Raw genomic sequence first — 21,429 nt, forward strand, 5'->3', positions numbered from 1 at the left:
TTTCTACATTACCACCCACAGGCTCTGACCTTAATGGAAACCTCTGAGCAAACTCAAGCTCTAAGAAAACAATTCTGAACTAACTCTGTTAATGTAGTCTCGGAGTGAAAAGAAAAACAGACAGACAGATTTATTACTCAGACTGTCTCCATAGAAATGGATTATGTACAGTAATGGGTTGACTGTGAGTGTATTGGTAATGGATTTAGCCTAATGATGCCCCTCTTGTCTAAAAGAGGGATTATTCTGAGCAAGAGAACAATGGACTCGATTATGGCCGTGGATGAAGGAAGTCACACAAGTCTGATCCAGAAAATCCCACTAGAGAGGGAAGAATCAAACTCTGGAGCTTCTTGACCTACATGGCAGGAGAGGAAATCATAGAACGACTATTGTGAATGCTTCTGTATATTTTCACTAACCCAGGACTCTTTACTTCCTTTGCAGCGGTCCAGTCTCTCAACAACCTGAACGACCAGATTGCTCAGTTCATGGTGACCAGACCTTGTAGCCTGACCGACGAGGACGAAGCCTTCATCCCTGGAGAGAGGGACACCTTGAGGAAGTCCATGACTCTGATGAGACACCTGCTCGTGGATGCTCAGGTACAGCCTCTGCACTCTCAACAAGGTTGCTTGATGGAGGCTTTTTCCTCTGTTGAAGATCATTTTTAGAAAGAAACTACAAACAATGTTCAGCCCAGAGAAGAAATATTACAGTACAGTTGCTGGGACAGATGACTAATCACTGATCAGAGACTTCCAGAGGCACACAGCAGGACACTAAGTATTACAAGAGGAATTTCTCCCAATTATCTCGACCTACAAGCAGGTTTTACTCATACAGACAGCACGCTGACTGCTCAGTGCGTTCCGGTTTAGGGTTTTTTTCAATTACTTTCCAGTTTCTAAGACACATGAGAGAATGAATTCAGTTTTTATTATAATGCCACGCATACAGCTATGCACAGCTCATGTGGGCTCCCAAGACACCATAAATGCATTAAGGCATCAAAGGGTTAGGTATACATTTTCAGACAATGAGATAAAACTTTAAAAATAGAAAACTAATCATTGAAAATTTCATACCTTCAACACCTGCAGCAAAAGTATTAAATTATTTGCAAAAACAGTAACCCAAACCCTAACGCTTAGTAGGGTGGCAAAATAGGGTTAAAAAAAAACATGTTGCAGTTATTTTGACAAATATTACAATATCATTCACGATAAGTGGGAATGATCATTTATGTCATGTTCACTGTAAAAAAATGTTTGATTTGGGGTTTTGTAGGTCAGGGCATCTCTGCAGCACTACAGTATTTAATACAATATAATCCTGTTTTATCACAAAATGTGCTTTTATAAAACATACATGCTTTAATGCTTAAAAAAGGTATCAGTTTTCTCATACTGTCCAGTGCTGCAGATCTGTATTGCCCCTCCGTCTCTAAGGCCCCCCCTCCTGAATACCCAGTCTCCTCTGATTGGTCAGCTCAGACACGCCTGACCCAGCACCGCTAACAACAACAAAGCAGCTGTGCTAAATTAATTCTTACTTGCCAAAGTAGCTCCTAGGCATAAATTCTGCAAATGTGTGACTCAGTGATGTAGTGTGATGTCACAAAGTCACTGAGTTGAAGGTGGTACCACTGATGAGTTGTTGACCTTTTTAACTTTCAAGATCTTTTACATGCACAAGATCCTAAATAAAACACTGAAGGAAAGGGGAAAATAAACCATCAAAGTTAAACAACCTCTACCACTTTTGACCATCTGTATATAATGTGTGCACTAAACTATACCTGATTGGAAAAATCTGCCACTTTCACAACATTTGAATCAAATAATCCATGCTGTTGCCAATGCAGCATGCTTTTCCCCACAGCACATCAGTGTGACTTCTGCTCAAGGTTAAATCTAGTGTGTTCATGAAACATTTACCCGCAGCCAACAATTCAACCAGTGCAAGGCTTACATTTTTTTCTCCTCAATAAAAATAAAGCAAAGTAATAAAATCTTTTCCTCTTTCTCCTCTGCTTCACTAGAAGATAATTCATCCTTATTATGTTGCGACCATTTGTCCTTTTATTCATATTACTTCTACATTTTGATGAATGTCTGATGAATCTTGACACAGTGATGCATTCGGGTCATCCATTAGCATCATCATGATGGATACAGAGTCCCCGCGCCATTCTCCTGGAGATATTTTCTCCGACACAGTGTCATTGATTAAAGGGAAGGTAATTCAAGAAAAGGCCATTGCTTTCACCTCAGCTCAGCCGTATGCAAGCTGGAGTGAAAGATTGTTAGCCCGCGGTCAGTTTTTTTCTGTTAGTCGGGAATATAGCATTGGGAGGTGATGGATGAGTGGGAACCTCAGCCGCGGATGGAGTGCCGATTATCTCCCCGAGAAGTTGTAAAAAAAAAAAAAGTTTTGCCGGTAGTTCAATGTTAAGTGAAGCGCTCAGACACCAGTCAGCATGACAGATCTCTCTGCCTGTTGGCCTTGTTCGTGTCAGACGGTACACCCAAAACCTTTACATGCAGTTTTTTTTTCATCAGAAGGAGCGTCAAGTGGAGGGCTTTGTCAGCTGGGAGCATGTAGCTCTGAACTGTCAGAGGACAAAACAGATTAACACAGGGTACTGACGTATGAATGACAGCTGCTGTGGCGATATGTTTGTTTACTCAGAGGCCACAACAAATCCAAAAAAGAGATTGTCCATCCAAAATAGCCTATTCCTTTTTGGATCTCGTGATAAAGTCTGTTCGCCCATGAATGCTGTTTCACTCCTCTACAAACAGTGTTTGGTGCATAGCTGGCCTGGGTTAATGCTTTGGTAACGTCATGATTAGGTTTTGAAGAGATAACTGGTTAGGGTTGTGAAGGACGTTAGAAATCTTAGAAAATAACTGGCTGGTGTCAGGGTTAAGGTGAGGGGAAACACAAATCGATGGAGAAGCAGACTTGGACACAACACTTTGCTAAACTAAGATACGAAGAAGTTTTTACACTTTTAACCTTTTATCTCTCTTCACTTCCCATTTTTTGCCAGTGCTGACTGCAGATCTCGCTGGTTAAAATGGAAAACACGCTGGTGTATCTATTTAATTCCTGAACAGCTGAACTGAAATATTTGGCCGGTTTGTACACAGACCCAAATTGACTATTGGGGGGAACTGAAAAAAGTCCTGCTGTCCTGCCCAACTGACAGGTCAGCTTTGTAAAATAAAAAAAAAGACAAAAAAAAAAAGAGGGTAAAACATGGGACAGCTACAGTCAGGTAGAACTGTCTGTAACCACCCCTCCTGCCTTAATATGATAGTTTGATCTCCACCTGTTATCACACTCGAATGTTCATATGCATCAACACGGTGTTCAGTCAATGCGCGGTAGTGATGGGAATTCTGGCTCTTTGGAGTGAGCCAGCTCATTTGGCTCAGTTCAACATAAAGAACCGTCTCTTTTTGGCTCCCAAACCCAAATCCCATTCAGTGCCACTTCTGGCTTCTACAATTCAGATAAATTTAGTAATGTTTCGACCGATTGATGGGTTTGTGTACACATCACTTAAATTATTCCATAATTATACTTTTCCATATAATTTCCAGCATACCTGCATTCTGCATTATGTTTGGTTCAAAAACCTAAAAAAACGTAAAAACATTAAAGACTATTATGTTTCATTTATATTGAACTATGTTTTGTATGTTGGCAACCAGCTCAACAAATCACACAACCACCTGCATTAAAAGCAGAAAAGCCTCAAGGAAAGTGCAGCTGGATGCTGCAAAATTACGGATACTGTGTCTTACCAAGCAATCAGGGACATGGTTAGTGTTTGATGACATAGCTGCATGCTAGCAACATTTGGTATTACCATGAGTCCTTAGTGATCTGATCACAAGTGGACAGCTTTAGGTCCATCAATTCACGCCTGGCATTAACACTGTGTGACCAGATATCACTTCCCCGCTCTGTATGCAAATATACACCTACATCGCCGGAACAAACGGATAAAACATTTTTTACACAAAAAAAGGATCTATATTCATGTATGTCATCTGCCGTATTAACAAGTCGGTCCAAATAAATAACAATGTGTTGTCGTTTCGCAATGTTTATAGTTTATATGTTTCTACTAACTTAAATACTGCCGAGATTTATGCTTTTTTCAAAATGGCCCAGGGAACTTCCCCACGTAGGATAAATATGTAGCCTTTATTAGTTACTGCTTATTGTATTTGTAAAATTTTACATATTTATGTCCCAATTTGGGGTTCAGTTCTTGCTCAAGGATACTTCATCATGCCTGGGATTCAAACCAGCAACCTTTCAATTACTGGACGACCTGCTCTACCTCCTGAGCTACAGGTCATCAAGTCATCATGTCAAGAGTCATATTACTCACAATGAGTTACTGCTGCTTACCAGCTTTCACAATACAGGCTACTTAACACTGTAATCAAGTTTGTCAACCCACTTCGCTGTTTTACTGCTTAAATAAAAAATAACTAACAATGGATTGATAATTCTGTACACAACTTTGGCCAGTTCACATTATCAAACTATCATGATAAACCATTTACAGTTTTAATGTGACGCTACCTGATCACAGATCACAGGTATTAATTTGATATCTATATTTTTCATTATTAAAAGCAGCTCACGTACTTTCAGAGACAAAAAAGTCATGGATAATGGGTTGAATGCACAAGGATGAATATATTTTAATTATCACCAAATAACTGGCCAAACAAAATGAGGCACTTTCTTTTACTGCTAATTAGCTGTGATTTAATCACATGCGTGTTCAAACACAAGACAGTTTTTAATGGTAAATAACCAATATTCATCATGTGAATCCTTGCATTAACACAACAGCAGCAGATATGCAAAGACTGCAGCACTAACAAGAGCGCTGATGTGCCCATGATGTGATCTAACATGATCCATTTTATTTTTGTATAAATCCTTTTGACACTAGTATTGATACTCAGAACAAGACTTCATATCAGTTGTATCAATACATATTTTGTCATTCAATCTGGAGGACTTGCTGTTTTTGCCTTCTCACACAACAAAAGCTGCTTAGAGACCTTTGAGCTTCAGTTCTTTATCGCTGTACTTACTTGTAAATGTTGGAAGTTAAACCTAATTGGACACAATAGGGAATTTGAAAGGATTCAGAGTCAATAAGCGGATTTGATGCTGGATTCAGATTCAATACTCCATCCCATGTCTCTGTACGTAATTCACCTTATCTGTGCTGCAGGATTGAGCTTTCAGGCTCCTTATCATCGCTCAGGCTGCAAAATAATTGTGGCCAGATTTCAGATTTCTTTGTTCTCTGAGTCTCAGAGGTCAGAGTCAAGTGTGAGCTCATCCCACATGAGGAGCTCGGCTCATCCAGAGGTTTTTGCATTCATGGAGGGTTTCCACTGTCAGATGGAATATGAAATTAGTCCAGCCCTCTGTCTGTTCTACTCTTTTAATGTCTGGTCTCAAAGTGCCTGCTATTCTCTTTGCAGGCAAATTACCACAACGCTCTGATGTCCAATATTTAACTTGGTGCTGCCAGTGGTGAGGCTTTTAGAGATGATCAGAAAGAATAATGAACTCTCTGAGGCTTATTGTCGGTAAAGAAACATTGATGTTTTGAATGTGTATCTTTTGGAAGCATTTTCTGTTTTAGTTTGTAGAAGTCAGCGTTAAAACATCATCAGATGAATTCAGCATTCAAATTTCAAGTCCATGGCCACTAAAGGCAGAAAATTAATTTAGAGGGGATTTGAATAGTTTCTCTTTGAATGCTGTCCCAGAATTGATTGCCTCATTTGTCACTTGCACAGATGAATTATTTATGTCCCCATTGCTGTGCTGGGGTGACTAATCAAATGCATTTCAGTGGGTGTGGAAGCTGTGAATTGATGTAGTGGAACATTGCACTGCATTAGCAACTTTGGTCCAGGAGTCAGCGGAGCTACAATAGCGACCTGATGAGGGTGTGACAGAGGAGACGTCGCTCACCGTGGCTCTTTAAAAATGCACCAGAAATAGGTGTCAACCTGAGAAAAAGGGTCATTTCAGAGCAAATACTCGGCTCAGTCACTTCAGAAACTCTAAGTTTGTACAAATAGAAGTACTTTACCTGAGCACCTGTGAGATTAAAAGGCTGTAGGAGAGTATAACTGATTGGTCCATTGTAGGCTTGATGTTCCATTCATTTGGGAGTGAAACAATCTGCAGACTCCTTTCACCCCTTTTCTTCCTGTTTTTATCACCTTTTACTGTTTAAATCAAGTGAAAACACGCTTCATGGCCTTGCTAATACTGTGGCTGTTAATGATGGTCCCTCAGCCACAACCTGATATTGTCGTGTTGGTGTTGCTTCTGGAACATCGTAATTAATGTTGCTCCAAGACCTTCATTGCAACTGACAATCACGTCCTTTTGAATATCATAACCTTGCGGTATGTATTTTTGTTGCCTAAAACTAAGCAAACTATGAGGTAAAACGGAAGAAAAAGAGATGGCAAGTAATAAGTGAACTCCTTAACCTAACTCATTTGGCTAACAGCAAGCTCCAGGGGCAGACTGTGTCCCTTGTTCATAAGTCGAAACTATTGTCCTGGAACATTATGTTCTAAGAACAAGACAATTTTGGTGAAATTAGATCCACCGATCCACCACTTTGTTCCTGGCTGAAATATCTCAACTATTGGATAAATTGCCATCATTCCAGCTTTTTTTCCCATTTTTCAACAAATAATGCTAATAACAATAATAATAGAAATAATAAAGAATAAAAAAACACAGGAAAAAAGGTATACAGTAGGGAAAAATAAATTAAATCTAAAAAAATAAATAAAGGTTAAGAAATAGAGGAGTGGTAGGGGTGTTTGTAAATGCACAAAGAGGAAGAATTAAATGGGGAGACAAAGACACATCCTCGATTCAGAATGTTTAGAGGGATTTCTCAGTCCATTTATTGTATGTTGGGAGGTCAAGTTTTAACCACGTAATTGTGATGCAATTTATTGCTGCTGATAGCAATATTTGTAAAATGTATTTTTTTAGCTCTCCTATCGATGTCTTTCAGGTTTCACTTTCAGGTCACTATTTTTTGACTTGACTGCAGCAAAGCGAGACCAGCCTTATAACATGAAAGTCTGTCCCTGAGCTACTAAGTGAGTGATGAAGTTACAGCATTGGTTGGTCGTGTGTTTGAGTGTCCTCTTTGGCCGTTGCTCTTTAAAATTGAATAGATGTGAATGTTAGTATGTACTGTTACTCCAGATTCTATGAGTATAGACGCAGCCCTCTGAGGTTATCGCTAGTGGGTGACTGTAACATTTGGTACACATTCAGTAGTGATTATTCACAGAGGTATTGTAAGAACTGGATACTGGACTCCAAAATGGCGCCCATTTGTTTGACTTGAAATTGCTCACCAAGTTCATCTTTCTGGCTCTGCCTGCTCTGTGAAAATATAAACAATAAATAAAAAATAATAATTGACCTTGTTTGCAGTTCCTGGCGTCCTGTAAGTTCTACTCATGTCATGATGGTGCTCTATAGGGATACCTACATGCTAACTATGTCATTTTGAGCATGTTGGTGTTTGCATTTCGTTTAAAGCAGTTCTGTATCTAACTACAGCCTCGAAAAAGGCACTAGCACAACTGTAATGTAACTCTTGTTATCAACTTTCACTGTAAAACTTACATTTCCAGGGTTTAAGTCAAGTGAAAACCTAGCTTGTTTATTTATATTAACAATTATAATTTATACAGCACACTTCATACTCTGACAGTTTATCGTTTCCTCCTGCTTTGCAGCCTCACAGTCACAGAAAAGCCTAATCCTTAAGTAGAGTCCCTGGGTTTAAAAGAAAGCTCAGAAACCTATGAGCATAGTAGTGAAACTAAAAAGTTTTGTATGAGCCAGAAATCATACCGTAGCTGATTGAGAGTGGTAAGCTGCCAGTTTACTCATTTCAATTACTATGTTGGCAGATCTACCTTAATTCATTATTGACCAAAGAAGAATTAAAAGAGCAATATGAGCCTGAGCCCAAAGTAAAATAGATTTGGAGGCTACATTAATGATGCTGTCAGGTTTGGGTTGTCCTTCAGTTGTTGGTGAGAGAATGGATCAGTTCAGATCTGGTTCATAATGAACCAAACTATTTGACACAAAGATAGAGAAGCAGAGAACGAGATATAGTCAGAGACAAAGGTGGCCCAGGGATTGAGGGAGAAATGTAGCCCTCCTGAAATTGATCCATGATTTCTGTTATTTTTGTTCAGACATTTTGAGTCTCAATGCCTGAGATCCTCTTTATGTGCAGCCGTCTTTGTTCTGTAAGTATCTTTGGCTGTTTGAACACGAGTGAACAGCTATTACCTGAACGCGATGGCGCAAACCACAGCTTTCATCTCAGGCCTCAATTTGACTCTTTTTTTCCCCCTTCTTTTACCCTATTGTATGGAAATCAGTCCGGCCCTCATCCTTTGCATCTATTCCAGTGTGACATCCTTTGTGTTAGAGTGCGAGCTGTAGTGGGCTGGACTTCAAAGAGCTGGGGTTGCTCTTTTCTAACAACTGCACTTTCAGCCAGAAGTCATCTCTCACCAGTTTTTCCACATTTCTACCCACTCAGAAACACCAAGGGAACAAAAAAGATTAATGGCTACACATAAAAATGACCATATTGGAGTTGACTGCGGGAAGATTTTAAAACACGTCCGTCACAGCTGATGATTAGGCAGACCTGAGTATGGGGATAAAATGACAGTGCAGATTTATATTTCCTGATATGGCCTGACAGATGAGATTGTTTTTCAAATGCCATGAGACAGACACATTCATTTTTGTGTTGTTCCCAGACCCCGTCACATCATTATACAACCACTGTAATCTCTCATTCAATCAAACAAATGCTATTTCTGCAAATAAAAGAGGTATCGCTCACTGTGGATGTTTTTTAAGATGACAATATGGCCTCCGTCAGATGAAATGACGCATGCCAGATTGTGAGACTTCATCATTCTTTCAGCCTCTCCAGAAACCATCTGTTGATGCAGTTTGGGATGTTTAAGTCTGGCGTGTTGGCATGTTTCTATGGAAACCCGCAAGCGCTGTCACAAAGCTGATCTGGATCACTACACGCATCTTCCTGCAGATCAAAGGTGTTCACCTCAATTTCAGTCGGGGTTTGGGTGATATGAAAGGGCCTCCTCTCCCTGTCAATCTCCTCTTGAGTGACAGACACTGTTTGTACTCTTTGCAGCCCTTTTGTTGTGGGGTTGTTTGTGTCTGGCTGATGTGGATAAGTGTCTAGGATTGGTTTGCTTACGCGGGAGAGACGGCTACGTGTCCTCCTGTGACTTTGTCTGCCAACCACAGAAAGCTTAAAGTTCCTGGAGAGATTTTCACAGCAGATAAGTGAGCCCACCTTCCACTTAGTTCTGTTTTGACTCGTTTGAGAGAAAAGAAAGCGCAAACTCATCTATCAGTCCATTATTTAGCATTCTGCCTCAGGTGAGCTTCCTCGTGGAGTCGCCTCCACAGGACAGAAACCTGAATAATACATGAGAAAACATCCGCTTCTGTGTACACAGCAGACATGAGTGGGGATATTAATGTGACGTACAGCTACTTTTTGTTTCCCTTATCTCAACCTTTTCCACATGTCAGCTCAACCTCCTAAACACAGTTATTCGCCGTCGCCCACCGCGTCTTGTTTACTTTAAAACCGTCTTGCACAAGCCCCCCATCAAAGGCAGAATTTCTGCAGCGAAGCAAAGAGTGTGGAATCAAAGATGGGATACTTGTTATCAAAGCCATTGAGTTCCCTGTTGACCTTAGACAAGATTTAAATGCTCCCTGCCTCCACAGCTTGTGGGGTGGTGCAGGAAATATAAATGACTCTCCCTTCTATCTGATTCCCTGCCAGAAGCAATCGCTGTGAGGAGTCGGGCCAGGTGGGCATCTGGCTAAGAGACACACCATCTTTTTTTTTTTTTTTTTTTGACACACACACTTCCAGGTTCTTTTATTTGACCACAACCTTCACTTGTCCGCCAATAATTTGATTGTTCTTTAGATCTATTTGTTCTCATCTCATTTTTTTGAGGTCAATATAAAAGGAGACACATTATGCTCATTTTCAGGTTCATAGTTTTATTTTGGGTTACTGCCAGAAAAGGTTTACGTGCTTTAATGCCCAAAAAACACATCCATTTTGTCATACTGTCCAGTGCTGCAGCTCTGTATTCCCCCTCTGTCTGAAACGCCCTGTTTAAGGGAAGAAGCTCTTGTGTGTACAGTAGTTTATGCACCAAATTACTGTTGCTATTATTTTACACTTGTTCATTAGAATTTGAAAAATGTAGGATTTTTAGTCTGAATATAAAAATTACGAACATTTCTTTACATTTTACTAAATATTTATTTCTCTCTGGAAATTTTTGCTGTTAATGATAACAAAAACAAAAAACAAAACAAAAAAACTACAAAAATGCAACACATCATACACAGAAAACAATACATGAAATCACATCACATGCGTCATAAAACTACTCCCTCTGATGGTAAACCATACAGTGTCACAATCTTGTAATCTGGTCATGTAATCTGGAGTAATGCACTCATACAAAGAGGCTATCTGCTCGTAATCCCACTTTGTTAATCAGGCTCAGGAGGTGCAGGGCGTTATAGACCACCAGACCTCAGGATTAGCCCCTTCATTACACCTGTCTCATGGGTCCAGACACAGTGGCCCACTGTTCTGCTGCCCTGTGAAGAGTGCGCCATCAGGTGGTCAGTACAAAAACATTGTCTCTCAGGTGAGGTTTGTCTGAATCACTCAATGTTTTTGTCAGATTTTGGTTTGTTAATGGGAGCAGTGGTTTCCTGTCCGCTATAGTTTTATTCAGGTATCTTTACTTTCACCTCCATTAATTCTGCACAGAAAAATCATTATAGTATTTCAAAAGATTTGTTCTGTTGCAGTTCCAAGGAGTATAATGCAAAATCAAGTTCCCCTAATGGGATATTATTTTTGATAATAAAGACTGAAGAGCTTTTGCTCAAAATTTGTTTAATATATTGTATAACAAGTTTACTGTTCTTTTGTATATAATTAATGAGACCACTAACACCAGCATGTGCACTAAATGATAAAGGAAATGTTAACCCAAAATTAAAATTCAGTCATGATCCACTCATCCTCATGCCGATGGAAAGTCTGGTGAAATTTCACAGTCCTCAAAACATTTCTGGAGTTTTACAGCAAAACAGTGTTGCAGCATTCTCCTAAACAACTGAAGTAGATGGGAACATTTTGGCTTTTGCTGAAACACATTAATCTAAAAGTAGTTCTATATACTACAAGTGTTGCTGGAGCTTTTTGACTTCTTCAGACACTTTTCCCTTCTCTATGCACCTTGAAGGAGATAGTGAAGCTGTGCCAGAAACCCCTACTCTATAATCCAAGTCTCCGCAAAGAGACAGAGTGCACACTAACGCTTTTAGCATGGCAGCTACAGTGAAGATTTCAGCTTTCTTTCTAAACAATTTGGGATCTCAGGGCTTCCAGAGACCTTGATTATGGTGGACGAGCTATATGGAGCTGTATTTTCTTACATGTCCCCATCTACTTCAGTTGTTTAGGAGATGCTGCAACACTGTCGGCATTGAGGTGAGTAGATAATGACTGAATTTTCATTTTCGGGTGAACCATTCCTTTAAGGCTAGTATCATGGTTCTTGTGTCCAGAGAGGACCATAGTAGGTCTTTTGTGCACCTTTTAAAAATGCACAAGTCATGCAGACACAACAAGGGTGGTGAACGGTCTGCTTCAGATGGCCTGATCTGCTTGTTTTTCTGATCTTTCTGGTTTGCGTTTCTGGTGCATTTGTGTTTTCTGATAATCAAAACAACAAACAAACATCCTACTAAAATATTCAATAAGAAATGTCATGGTAATGAGTGTGGATATTGTGAAAGAAGACCGAGTGAGGCCAGTTGCTGACAAATGACATTTGATTCCAGCAAATTCTCAAGAAATTCAGATTTGATAGGAATTGAAAGAATTTGTTAGAAACTAGCGAAAATAATTTCATCCTGATGAAAAAAGGACTCTGGAATGTAATATCAGACTAATAGACTGATTAAGATGCAGACACTTGAATTGCAGCGCACACTGAGAAAAAGTGAGTAATATTCCAGCGTGACACAAGTCAGCTTCATCTACTTTATATTCTCATCGTAGCAATAGTTATTTCTCTGTTTCGCAAAGTCAACACAAGAGGGACTGTAGATAATTAAGTTACCTCTGGCTCTGATACACATTGAACTGTGTGCTACAACAGTGAGCTAGCAAAGTCTACACATACTGTATAAGATTCACTATGCACAGAGATCCAACACCTTAAAAATGTGTCAGGATTCTCCTTATATTTAGTTTATTTACTTTCAGCTTTCTTTGCATGGTACTGCACTTTATTCTATATCATGTTTCGCTCAGCCCTAATCCACATGTGTCTCGCTCAATTTCCCACATTCATGTCATATATTAACACACTTCTGCATCATCTCGTCACTTACTGGGAACAAGAGGGAATGCTAAGTGCATATTTATTAAAAAGATTTACTGTGCAAATGCAGGAAATTGGATCAGAAATGTCAAACACAACCCCTGAAAATGAAAACCCATTTTCAGTATGTTTCCATAAGCCTATTATTAAAAATGGAAGCAGTGGGTTTGATTGTGCTGTGTACGTCTTCTTGTGTAATGAATCATGTTCGTAATGTGCGACTCTGTTCTTTCCCAGCTTCTTTAGTATTCATGAGAATGATTACTATTGCTCTTCTCGACTCTGAATCTACTCTGAATCCTCTTATGCTCTCCTGCGGTTCTTCATGTATGAATTTGTTAGCTGGTTGTGAAGCTTTGCTCTGCCTGGATGCTCCATTTACTGCAGGTTGGTGCTTCGGTGTGAACGTGTTTCCAGGGATCTCAGCTGAAAGCCCATCAGCATGCATAATCATGCACCGTCTAATACCGCTGTTGTCAGATTACTGAATCTTAACCTTTTTTTTACAATTCCCCGGAGAGCATTCTGCTCTGTCATGAATCTTTGTGATTTTTTGGCGAGCAGATGGTATTTTAATGAACTCCACAGAAGATATTTTAATGTGATGCTTGTCCTTTTGCAACCCTGACATAAACTGCCAAGCAGGTGCTTTTGAAAAACGCTATAATTGTTATTCTTTGGAGTCAAGGTGAGGCTTAATACTACTGTTGTGCACTGTAAATCACCCACGGAGTCACACTTGTGGTCTAAATTCACTTCATTTTATCGTTTAAAGATGAATGTAAATGTCACCAACAACATTAGGATCTACTTGAGAAGTGTTTCCTTCCCTGTGTGGCAGCAAACAATGATAGTCATAAAAAATGTATGACCTTTTTTTTTTTTGAGCTTCCAGGGTGCTATTTATTGTACCGTGTAAATCATTTTTCAGTCTGGACATTTACATTTTTATTACAATATTTCATCTTCCCAAAAACCTTCCCAGGTTCCTGCAAAATGAAACTCAGCAGGTTCCCAGTTTGGCCCAAACCAGCTCAATTTTGGCTGTTTACTATAACATGCTAAAGCCTTGTTTGATTTAGAGCATGACTGTTTAGAAGATGTTCCTCCGGTGGAACAATTTGAGAGCTGGTGCTCCAAATGGTTTAAATCCTGCCAGCTCCCTTCCATTCCTTTAGTTTTCTCGCTTTTTAAGTAGTTTAGTATCTTTTAGTTTTAGATCAAACTGTGTCAAACATTCAAATCCTGGAATTAAGTCAATGAAGTCCAATTTTAAAGGCTAGATCATAGTCTATTTCCAGCCCTGTCCCCTAAAACTTACATTTATATCCCACTTACTTAAAACTGCAACCATTTTTTAAGAGAAAGGTTATCTCTCCATGGTTATGTGTTTAGCCATGCTGGCGGCAAACAGCTTTGGTACAAACATTCATGGTCCTTAGAGGATGAACCCCTGACTTTCCTAGTCCTACCTTGAAATTAAAGAGGCTCTGTAGAACTATTCCATTGTGCTGGAAGTTGGTCGTTAGTTTGTGTTAGTGGACTACATTTCTAAACTAACGCTAGCTACTGTTGATCCCTGATAGCGGAGTGGAGAGAGGCACTGAGACAAGGCACTCGCGATTGTGCATAAACTCACATCTATGGGACTGTCTCGGAAAATCCGACCTGAGTCCTTCACAGAGGAAACCACAGTCCAGCAGCGTTAAACAACTTAAACAACTTGTCGACAGGCTTGTATAGACAACTGAGAGAGACGGGGATGGTCTAATTTTTCACGTCACGTTACAATCTGCTCACATATGGCCAATAAAAAGGTGAATACATGTTTGTTGGAACAAATTATTACCTAGAACCCCTTTAATGTTTTGTTTTCAAGTATTTTGTCCAATACTTTCTTCTATGACATTTGCCTCAGCCTCAGCTGCACCTTGTTTTTAGTGCTAATTGGCGAATACTAGCATGCTAAAATGCCAAACTAAGATGGTGAACATTATCAACATTATACCTGCTAAACATCAGCATGTTGGCAGGTAAGCATATTAGCATGCTCCCATTAGCATTCAGCTGTGCAAAGTTGACATTGACAGGAAGCACAAGACTTTACTTTTTCAGTATTTACTCAAAACCATGATTATTAGCAAACCTTTCACTGACCAAACATCAATCCTTGTGTTTTAGCAGCCTAAATATACATACAGGAATACTAACCCTCATCTCTGCTGCACTATACTTCCCACAGTATGTATGCTACAAGAGGGTAACACTTGAACACTGGAAAAAACATTACAGGGGAATGTAATATTTCGTTGGAACAATTTACTAGTAGTGTTATAGTGTTGTCCAGTAGTGGAATATAGGCAAAGGGATAATATAGGGTAGAAAATATTACGCCGGGGCAGAAAATGGACCTCAACTTAGCAATTCCATAAATATTATAGTTGTAGATAGGTAACATTTTACAGTATGATATACTTTAATGCATTTTCCATCACATTGTTCGGATATAAGTGACAATAGAATGAGAGTTAATACATTTCAGCAGGTTGAAGAGTGGAGAACATTTTATATGTTTATCCAAAGTGATACAACCGGAAGGTACCCACTGAACGTCTGTGCATTCAAGTGTAAAAGCTCTTCGCTGCACTTTTCAGCTTCTCTACCTCATCTGTGGTTTATATTTAAGCATTGGATGTCTCTTCAGGGAGAGGCAGGGTGACCATTAAGCTTTCAAAGCCGCGTGTAATGAAAGGTGGTTTTTAGGTCTTGAAGAATTGCACTCCAACCTGATTGTTATCCTTTGTAAACAAACTGCCTTTTGATTGTGGCTTTAAGGCTGTGGTGATCAACAAATACTCTTTTCTGTCCTCCACCTTCTTGCTTCACTCCATCTTTGTTGTGTTTATTTTCCTGACAGAACCACACAAACAAACAGGAAGACAGCAGACATTTTATTCAAATGTTTGGATAGTTTTATTAGATGCGCCACCAAATTACAACTAGAAACACAGCAAGGACAACATAACACAGGGGCATGTCTGCAAGGAAACTGCTTGGAGCGTATTCCATCTCTTCAGCATGACTGTAAAATGATACTATGTTAATTAGTTTGCCCACATGCAGCATTTTTAGAAACAGAGGAACATTGCATTGTTTTGCTTTCCATGGATCTTAATGTTAATACCCTGTTATAATCCCTTACAAGAGCTCAACTCCCTGAGCCAGACAAGTTTTGGATTCAGACAAACTAATTTAGCATGCAGATTAATGCAACTCGCAGCCCCTGCAGGAGCCAGCTTATTAAACAAATTTAAATCACATACATTTACAATTAGAATAAGTTGGAGCCATTAAATAAAAGACATAATACAAAAGTATCTCATCAGCACAGTTTGTCTCTCTAAACACATTTACATAAGTGCTTTGCCCTTTCGTTTGAAAGCATATGTAAAGTAGTCGCAGCCTCGAACTCTAAAACAGGTTTTCAGTCAGGAGAATGATCTTCTTTTTTCCTTCAATTATATTCACAGATGAGTCAGCCATATTGCTCTAATTAAAATAATCAAAGTCCCACTGTCACGTTGGCACTTTCTCGGCCCTGTTGTGGCTTGCGTTTAATTGCTTTTGCATTTTAATGTTTGAGCTATCTCTTTGAGTGCATATGTATGTGGGTCCAGGTGTGTGTGTGCGGTGCATATATGTGCATGAAAGACTTTTTGATGCAGAACAGTATGCTAAGCCCAGAATACTGAGAGAGTTTGTGCCGGTCTGCTCGTCAGTGTGCCTTTTACTGACTCTCTACTGCACGCTTGAATGTCTTTCAATTTAGTCCCTCTGATAACTCGGCTCTCTCTCGTGGAGATAAATGTTGAAATATAATAAATGACTTTGCGACTTCACATGTTTTTGGCTCCAACCTTGTCTCTCTCGTGCTGTCTATGTGCCCTTCCATTTCTCTGCTTTATTTATCTTCCTCTCCGCTTCCCTTGTTGCTCATTTTTCAGCATGTTCCTACAAGTTTCATATCTTGTAGTATTAGCTTTCACAAATAAAGGAAGTAATTCCCAGTAGTAATTCGTGTCTTGGGAACAATTTTTGAATTCTCTTGGTGCCACAGGGCTGCTATTGTATCTTTAACAACGCAACAAGAATTTCGTTCTATTACGTTCACAATTTTTTAAAAGATATTTTGAATCTTTTTATGATTCTTCTCTTCTGCAAAGAAAAATTAGAGCTGAAAGAAATTAAGTGCAACTGCCTGTAATGTGCATTTTTGATGGGAAGTGGGCTGAAGATGTCAGTTGACCGTGAAGAAATTGGAAAAAGTGTACAGTGCACTGCCGTGCATACAAAGTAGCTGCATGAGGACAGTGATAAAGCAGTGATGGAGTGATTGTTGTCTCTAGTGTTACTATTCATTGGAACTGTCCTCCGGAGTGGGAACACATGAGAGTGAGATGAGTCTCTTAATCAATAGGCTCTGCAGATGTGCCTTTACACACACCGACAAGGGGATAAGCTCCTTATCAATACACTGTACCGAAACAGCTCTCCGTCAGATATGGATTAATCCGTCCTCAGCACTGCACAGCTTTCCCCCCCTAAACCTGTCAGTTATTTGGCTGCAGTGCTACAGTTTACCTGGGTGTGTTCGTCTTTGGTGCAGAAAATTCTTGTTTGGCCTCAGAGTGTTTTCTCTGCAGACTGCAGTGTCTTTGGCCCTGTATGGCTTTTGTTACTGTGTGCTGCACACCAGCTTTGCTCACTTGAAGGGATGGTTTGACATTTTGGTAAACCAAATTTCTTGACAAGAATTTGATAAGAGGATCAATTATCACTCTCATGTTTGTATGTTGATATGAAGAACCAAGATATGATGTGTTGTTTGTCAGCTGAGTTGCTAGTTAGCTAACAGAGCCAGACTAGCTTTTTCCCAATGTATCTAGTCCTTGTGCTAAGCTAAGCTAACAGGCTGCTGACCGTTGTTTTATATTTACCGTACAGACATGTGAGTGGTATCAGTCTTCTTTATGTATTAATACATAATATTCATAATTATGTTTTCATTAGCATATAATCACCTAAAACTAGGAATCGCTGTGTTTTCGTTACCTTAGAATCAGAAGCGATGCCCTGTTCATTCCTATGAAAGCTCCTTAGTAACGTATGAAACAAAAAAATGCTACTTTTCGGGTTTAAAATTACTCAGATCTTCTGCATTGTGGGGCCAATAAAATCTGTGCATTTCATCCACCATGACAGCTAACTTCTAGTTTAGCCCCCCACTAACTTGAACGGGAATACATTATTTAATCATGTGGCATTTAATCATGTCCTCGACTGTCCAAATGTTATTGGGTGGAATGGATTAAATTATGATCGTGAAAAAAGTTATTATGCGGGCCCCCTTACAGCCGCTTTTTTAGGCAATCTGCAACCACACTACTAGATGCCCCTAAATCCTGTGTACTGGACCATTAACTCTCAGCAAGAAAGCAAAGGTTTTTTCCCCCCCAAAATGTCAGACTATTCCTACATGATCTTCCTGACTTTCATTAATTGGAGGTTTATTCTTCCGCCTTGAAAGCAAGTGTCTCCCAAGCTCTCCAGACAGCGGCCCAGCCCTTTCATCTCTTCATCTGAGGCTTGCCCAGTTGTCTTGGGAGGTGTACTCTAACCTGCTCTCAGCAGCCTGCCATGATTAGCCAATAAATAACTAAACGTATATCATAAATCAACAGGGAGAGCTCTGTCAGAGTGATTTTCAGTGCAGTTGCCCATTGAAAATCACCCTGCTGCTCTGAGAAAAGAAAGGGGGAGAGATGGATTGAGGAAGGGTTGGCGATGAATGAGGTTCTCCGGGTGTTGTAGAAAACATTTTACCTTGAGAGAAATCTTCTCGTAGCATTACCCAGAGACAGCTCTTTTGCTATATTGAACAGCTGGTCAATAGTTATAACCTGCAGTTTTTTCTTATCGGATCAGGACTGTGATAAAGCTGCTACTAGCTACAACAACGATTTGGTGTAACTTGGACTCATTCAAATGGCACTTTAATTATGTTGATGATTATAAAACTGTCAGCTATCTTTCTCATCTCCCCGGTGAGCTATAGGCACGTCTCCCATTCTCTCAGCATCACCATGTAATTGCGCCTCCTGCAGAAGGAAGCAGAGAACGATGACAGGAGTGAGGAACTCAATTAGACGGCAGCAAAGTAGCTGAGTCTGTCACGCAACGTGCAAAACACGCACCTTTTGTATCCATGCTGCCTCCGTTTGCGATCTCACAGTGATCTGCATGTCATTAGAGATGACTGCAGCATTCAGTTCTGCATGCTCAAATCTGGAAACAAAAGTATGAGTGGGGCAGAATGGGATTGAGCAGACATATTGCGTTTAAGCCTGGCAATGCATCCTGGGGATCACTGGGAGAAGAAACAATGAGAGAAAACAGCCAGCAGGGAGCAGAAGTGAGATCGAGGGGAAATGAGGCAAGAAGCAGAATGGGTCTTGGTGGGGGTAAGACATATGAAACTGTGGAGGAATGTCATTTCTAACAGTTTTATTCTCCATCATCAGATAAATATTTCCCATCCCGCAGGTCCCATTCTCCCTTCCCGCCTCCCTCACCCCGACATCCTCTGTGCCTGTGATTCCCCCAGAGTCCTGCAGACAAACCTTTATCTTCATACTCATCAAGGCATCTGGCATCGACTTCACCCGCAACCCTGCTGACCATTATCTTCAAGCGGAGAGGCTGTCAAACTGTTTATTATTAAGAGACTATCAGAGATGGGAGAAGGACGCGGCTGCAAGGCGTTGGAGTGGAACTTCAGGAGGACTTTAGGTTACAGGCATTCTGAGTTTGACAATAGGTGTTTCTCTCCAGGTCTCATCTCAGCCTCTATAGGCTTTTATAGGAGTTTACCCCTCAGCCAGAGTTCAACCTGAAGTGAAACTGCTGCTGTCTCCTGTTCAGTGACCTGTTGATATCACCTTGCTGTGGGTTTAAATGAGCATTCACGGGTTAAAGACCACTGAGCATATAGTGACGTCAGAAACTGCCTGGACTGTAGACAGGTGCATTTAATAGCTTGGCTTTAAAGTACTTTTGATAAGGTGTTTTGTTTCAGATGTTATGACTTATGCCTGTTTTAAAATGTCAGTTACTTTGACTTTGAAGCCCCACATGCAACAAAGTGAGAATAATTTAAATACAAAGACCAAGGTTCCTTAGATTATAAGTGATCCTTTGTACTCTTTGTACCCTTTCATCTTCATGGGGGTGTTATAGACCAAAAAAACGTGTGCAGCAAATCTTTTCAACAATTTGAATGCTGAATGCTGCTTCCTTTGCCTCTTTCACAAGCTATATTTGCAGTCTTTCAAACTCAGATTGTCTGTTGATGTTGTTTATGATGACTGTCCTCAGTTAATTGTGTGGTTTATTAGGGCCCAGACACACCAAACCGACATCAAACTAGCAGCAATGAAGGAGTGTTGCATCACTTCATGTTGCCTGTGTCTCGGCCAAAAAGCTGCACTTGAACTAGCTGGTTTCAAAACCTGACCCTACTTCTCACTGGATGTATTATCTCAGTAAACAGTTTGCTAATGACTGTATGGTCTCAGTCCCTAGTTTCAAGTCATCTTCAGAAAATAATTATGCTCATATTTTAAATGATGGTCCCATTTAGAGTAAAATAGCTGATAAAGCAGGGTATGCTATAGGGCGTGGCTAACTATTGATTGACAAGTTGTGACCATTCTCAGTTAGATCCAGTCAGGATGTTCTCCCCAGCTCCACCCTCTCATCCAAAAATGGTCACTTCTGGCAAAAAAACAAGATGTTGACAGCCATCTCATCTCCCAGCTTCAGAAATAGTAGTCCACAAACCAGTCGGCTGGTTGTTGTGGTAGTGAACAAACAGTTGCATATTTACTTCACCAGCAAACATGTAGAAGCAAAGCCAGAAAAGGAGAGAGGGAAAACACACAGACAAAGAGAAGGAGTTGAGTTTCCGCTCCCTGCCATTCACTGTTTACTCCATCAATGACCCTCTGTCCCTGTGTGTGACCACTCAGGGCAAAAGGCTTTCTCTTCCCGTCACTTGTACAGACATAAATACCCATTTATTCCCTCCAACTGTGACATTTGCATTTTATAAATCTGCATTCAAAGTAGTTAAACTCGGCTTTCTTTTTTGTCTTTTTTCTATTGCTGTCAAGTGATTCATGCTTGATGATCTTTTTTACATTACATCAGCGCCCATTCTTAAATAGTTAACCAGCATTGTAGCACAAGCACAAACTTATCAGTGCAGCCCTTTTGCTGTGGGAAAGTGGTGCTATATTCACCAAGCCCACAATGGCCAGTTTTGTCTGAAGTATCTTGTTTGTCACGATTGTTGGCAAAAGAAAGCAAGGGGTAGTTGTAGAGGCACAGGAATCACTTGTTCTAATTTGTCAAACTTTGATAAGGGCACTCAAAGTCTTCCTGTCATCCTTTTCATGCAGCACCTTTCTCTGTTTTTCTCCTCTAGTTGCACTGTGCTGATGGTGAACAGACAAAAGTAGAATCCCAATGCGGTTCCAATTAACCTGCCTACAAGTAAAGAATCCAAACTCTTGTACCCTTTGATGTTTGCAGACAGTTTGCTGTGTACCCAGACAGCCTTTATTTCCAGAATAAAACATCCTGAAACCTGCCGTTTTGTTTCAGTCCCCAGCAGACAATATTTTGACATACAGAGATTTAGAAATTCAGAAGTGCTGTCTGTGATGGTTTAGATTCAGAGCAGCTCTGCTGCGTATGGGGG

General features: G+C 40.1%; 1 protein-coding gene across 3 annotated transcripts in view; it reads left to right on the forward strand.

Annotated features, from left to right (window-relative positions):
- Positions 1-21,429, forward strand: part of kaznb (kazrin, periplakin interacting protein b) — a 132,622-nt gene that overhangs the window by 23,594 nt on the left and 87,599 nt on the right. For all 3 annotated transcript variants that reach the window (XM_084349990.1, XM_084349992.1, XM_084349993.1), the window contains exon 5: positions 448-605. In XM_084349990.1, coding sequence (XP_084206116.1) covers positions 448-605 — 158 coding nt within the window. The remainder of the gene's footprint in view (positions 1-447; positions 606-21,429) is intronic.

Source organism: Pagrus pagrus, assembly GCF_965226575.1.
Source record: "Pagrus pagrus genome assembly, chromosome: 3".
Lineage (NCBI taxonomy): Eukaryota > Metazoa > Chordata > Actinopteri > Spariformes > Sparidae > Pagrus > Pagrus pagrus.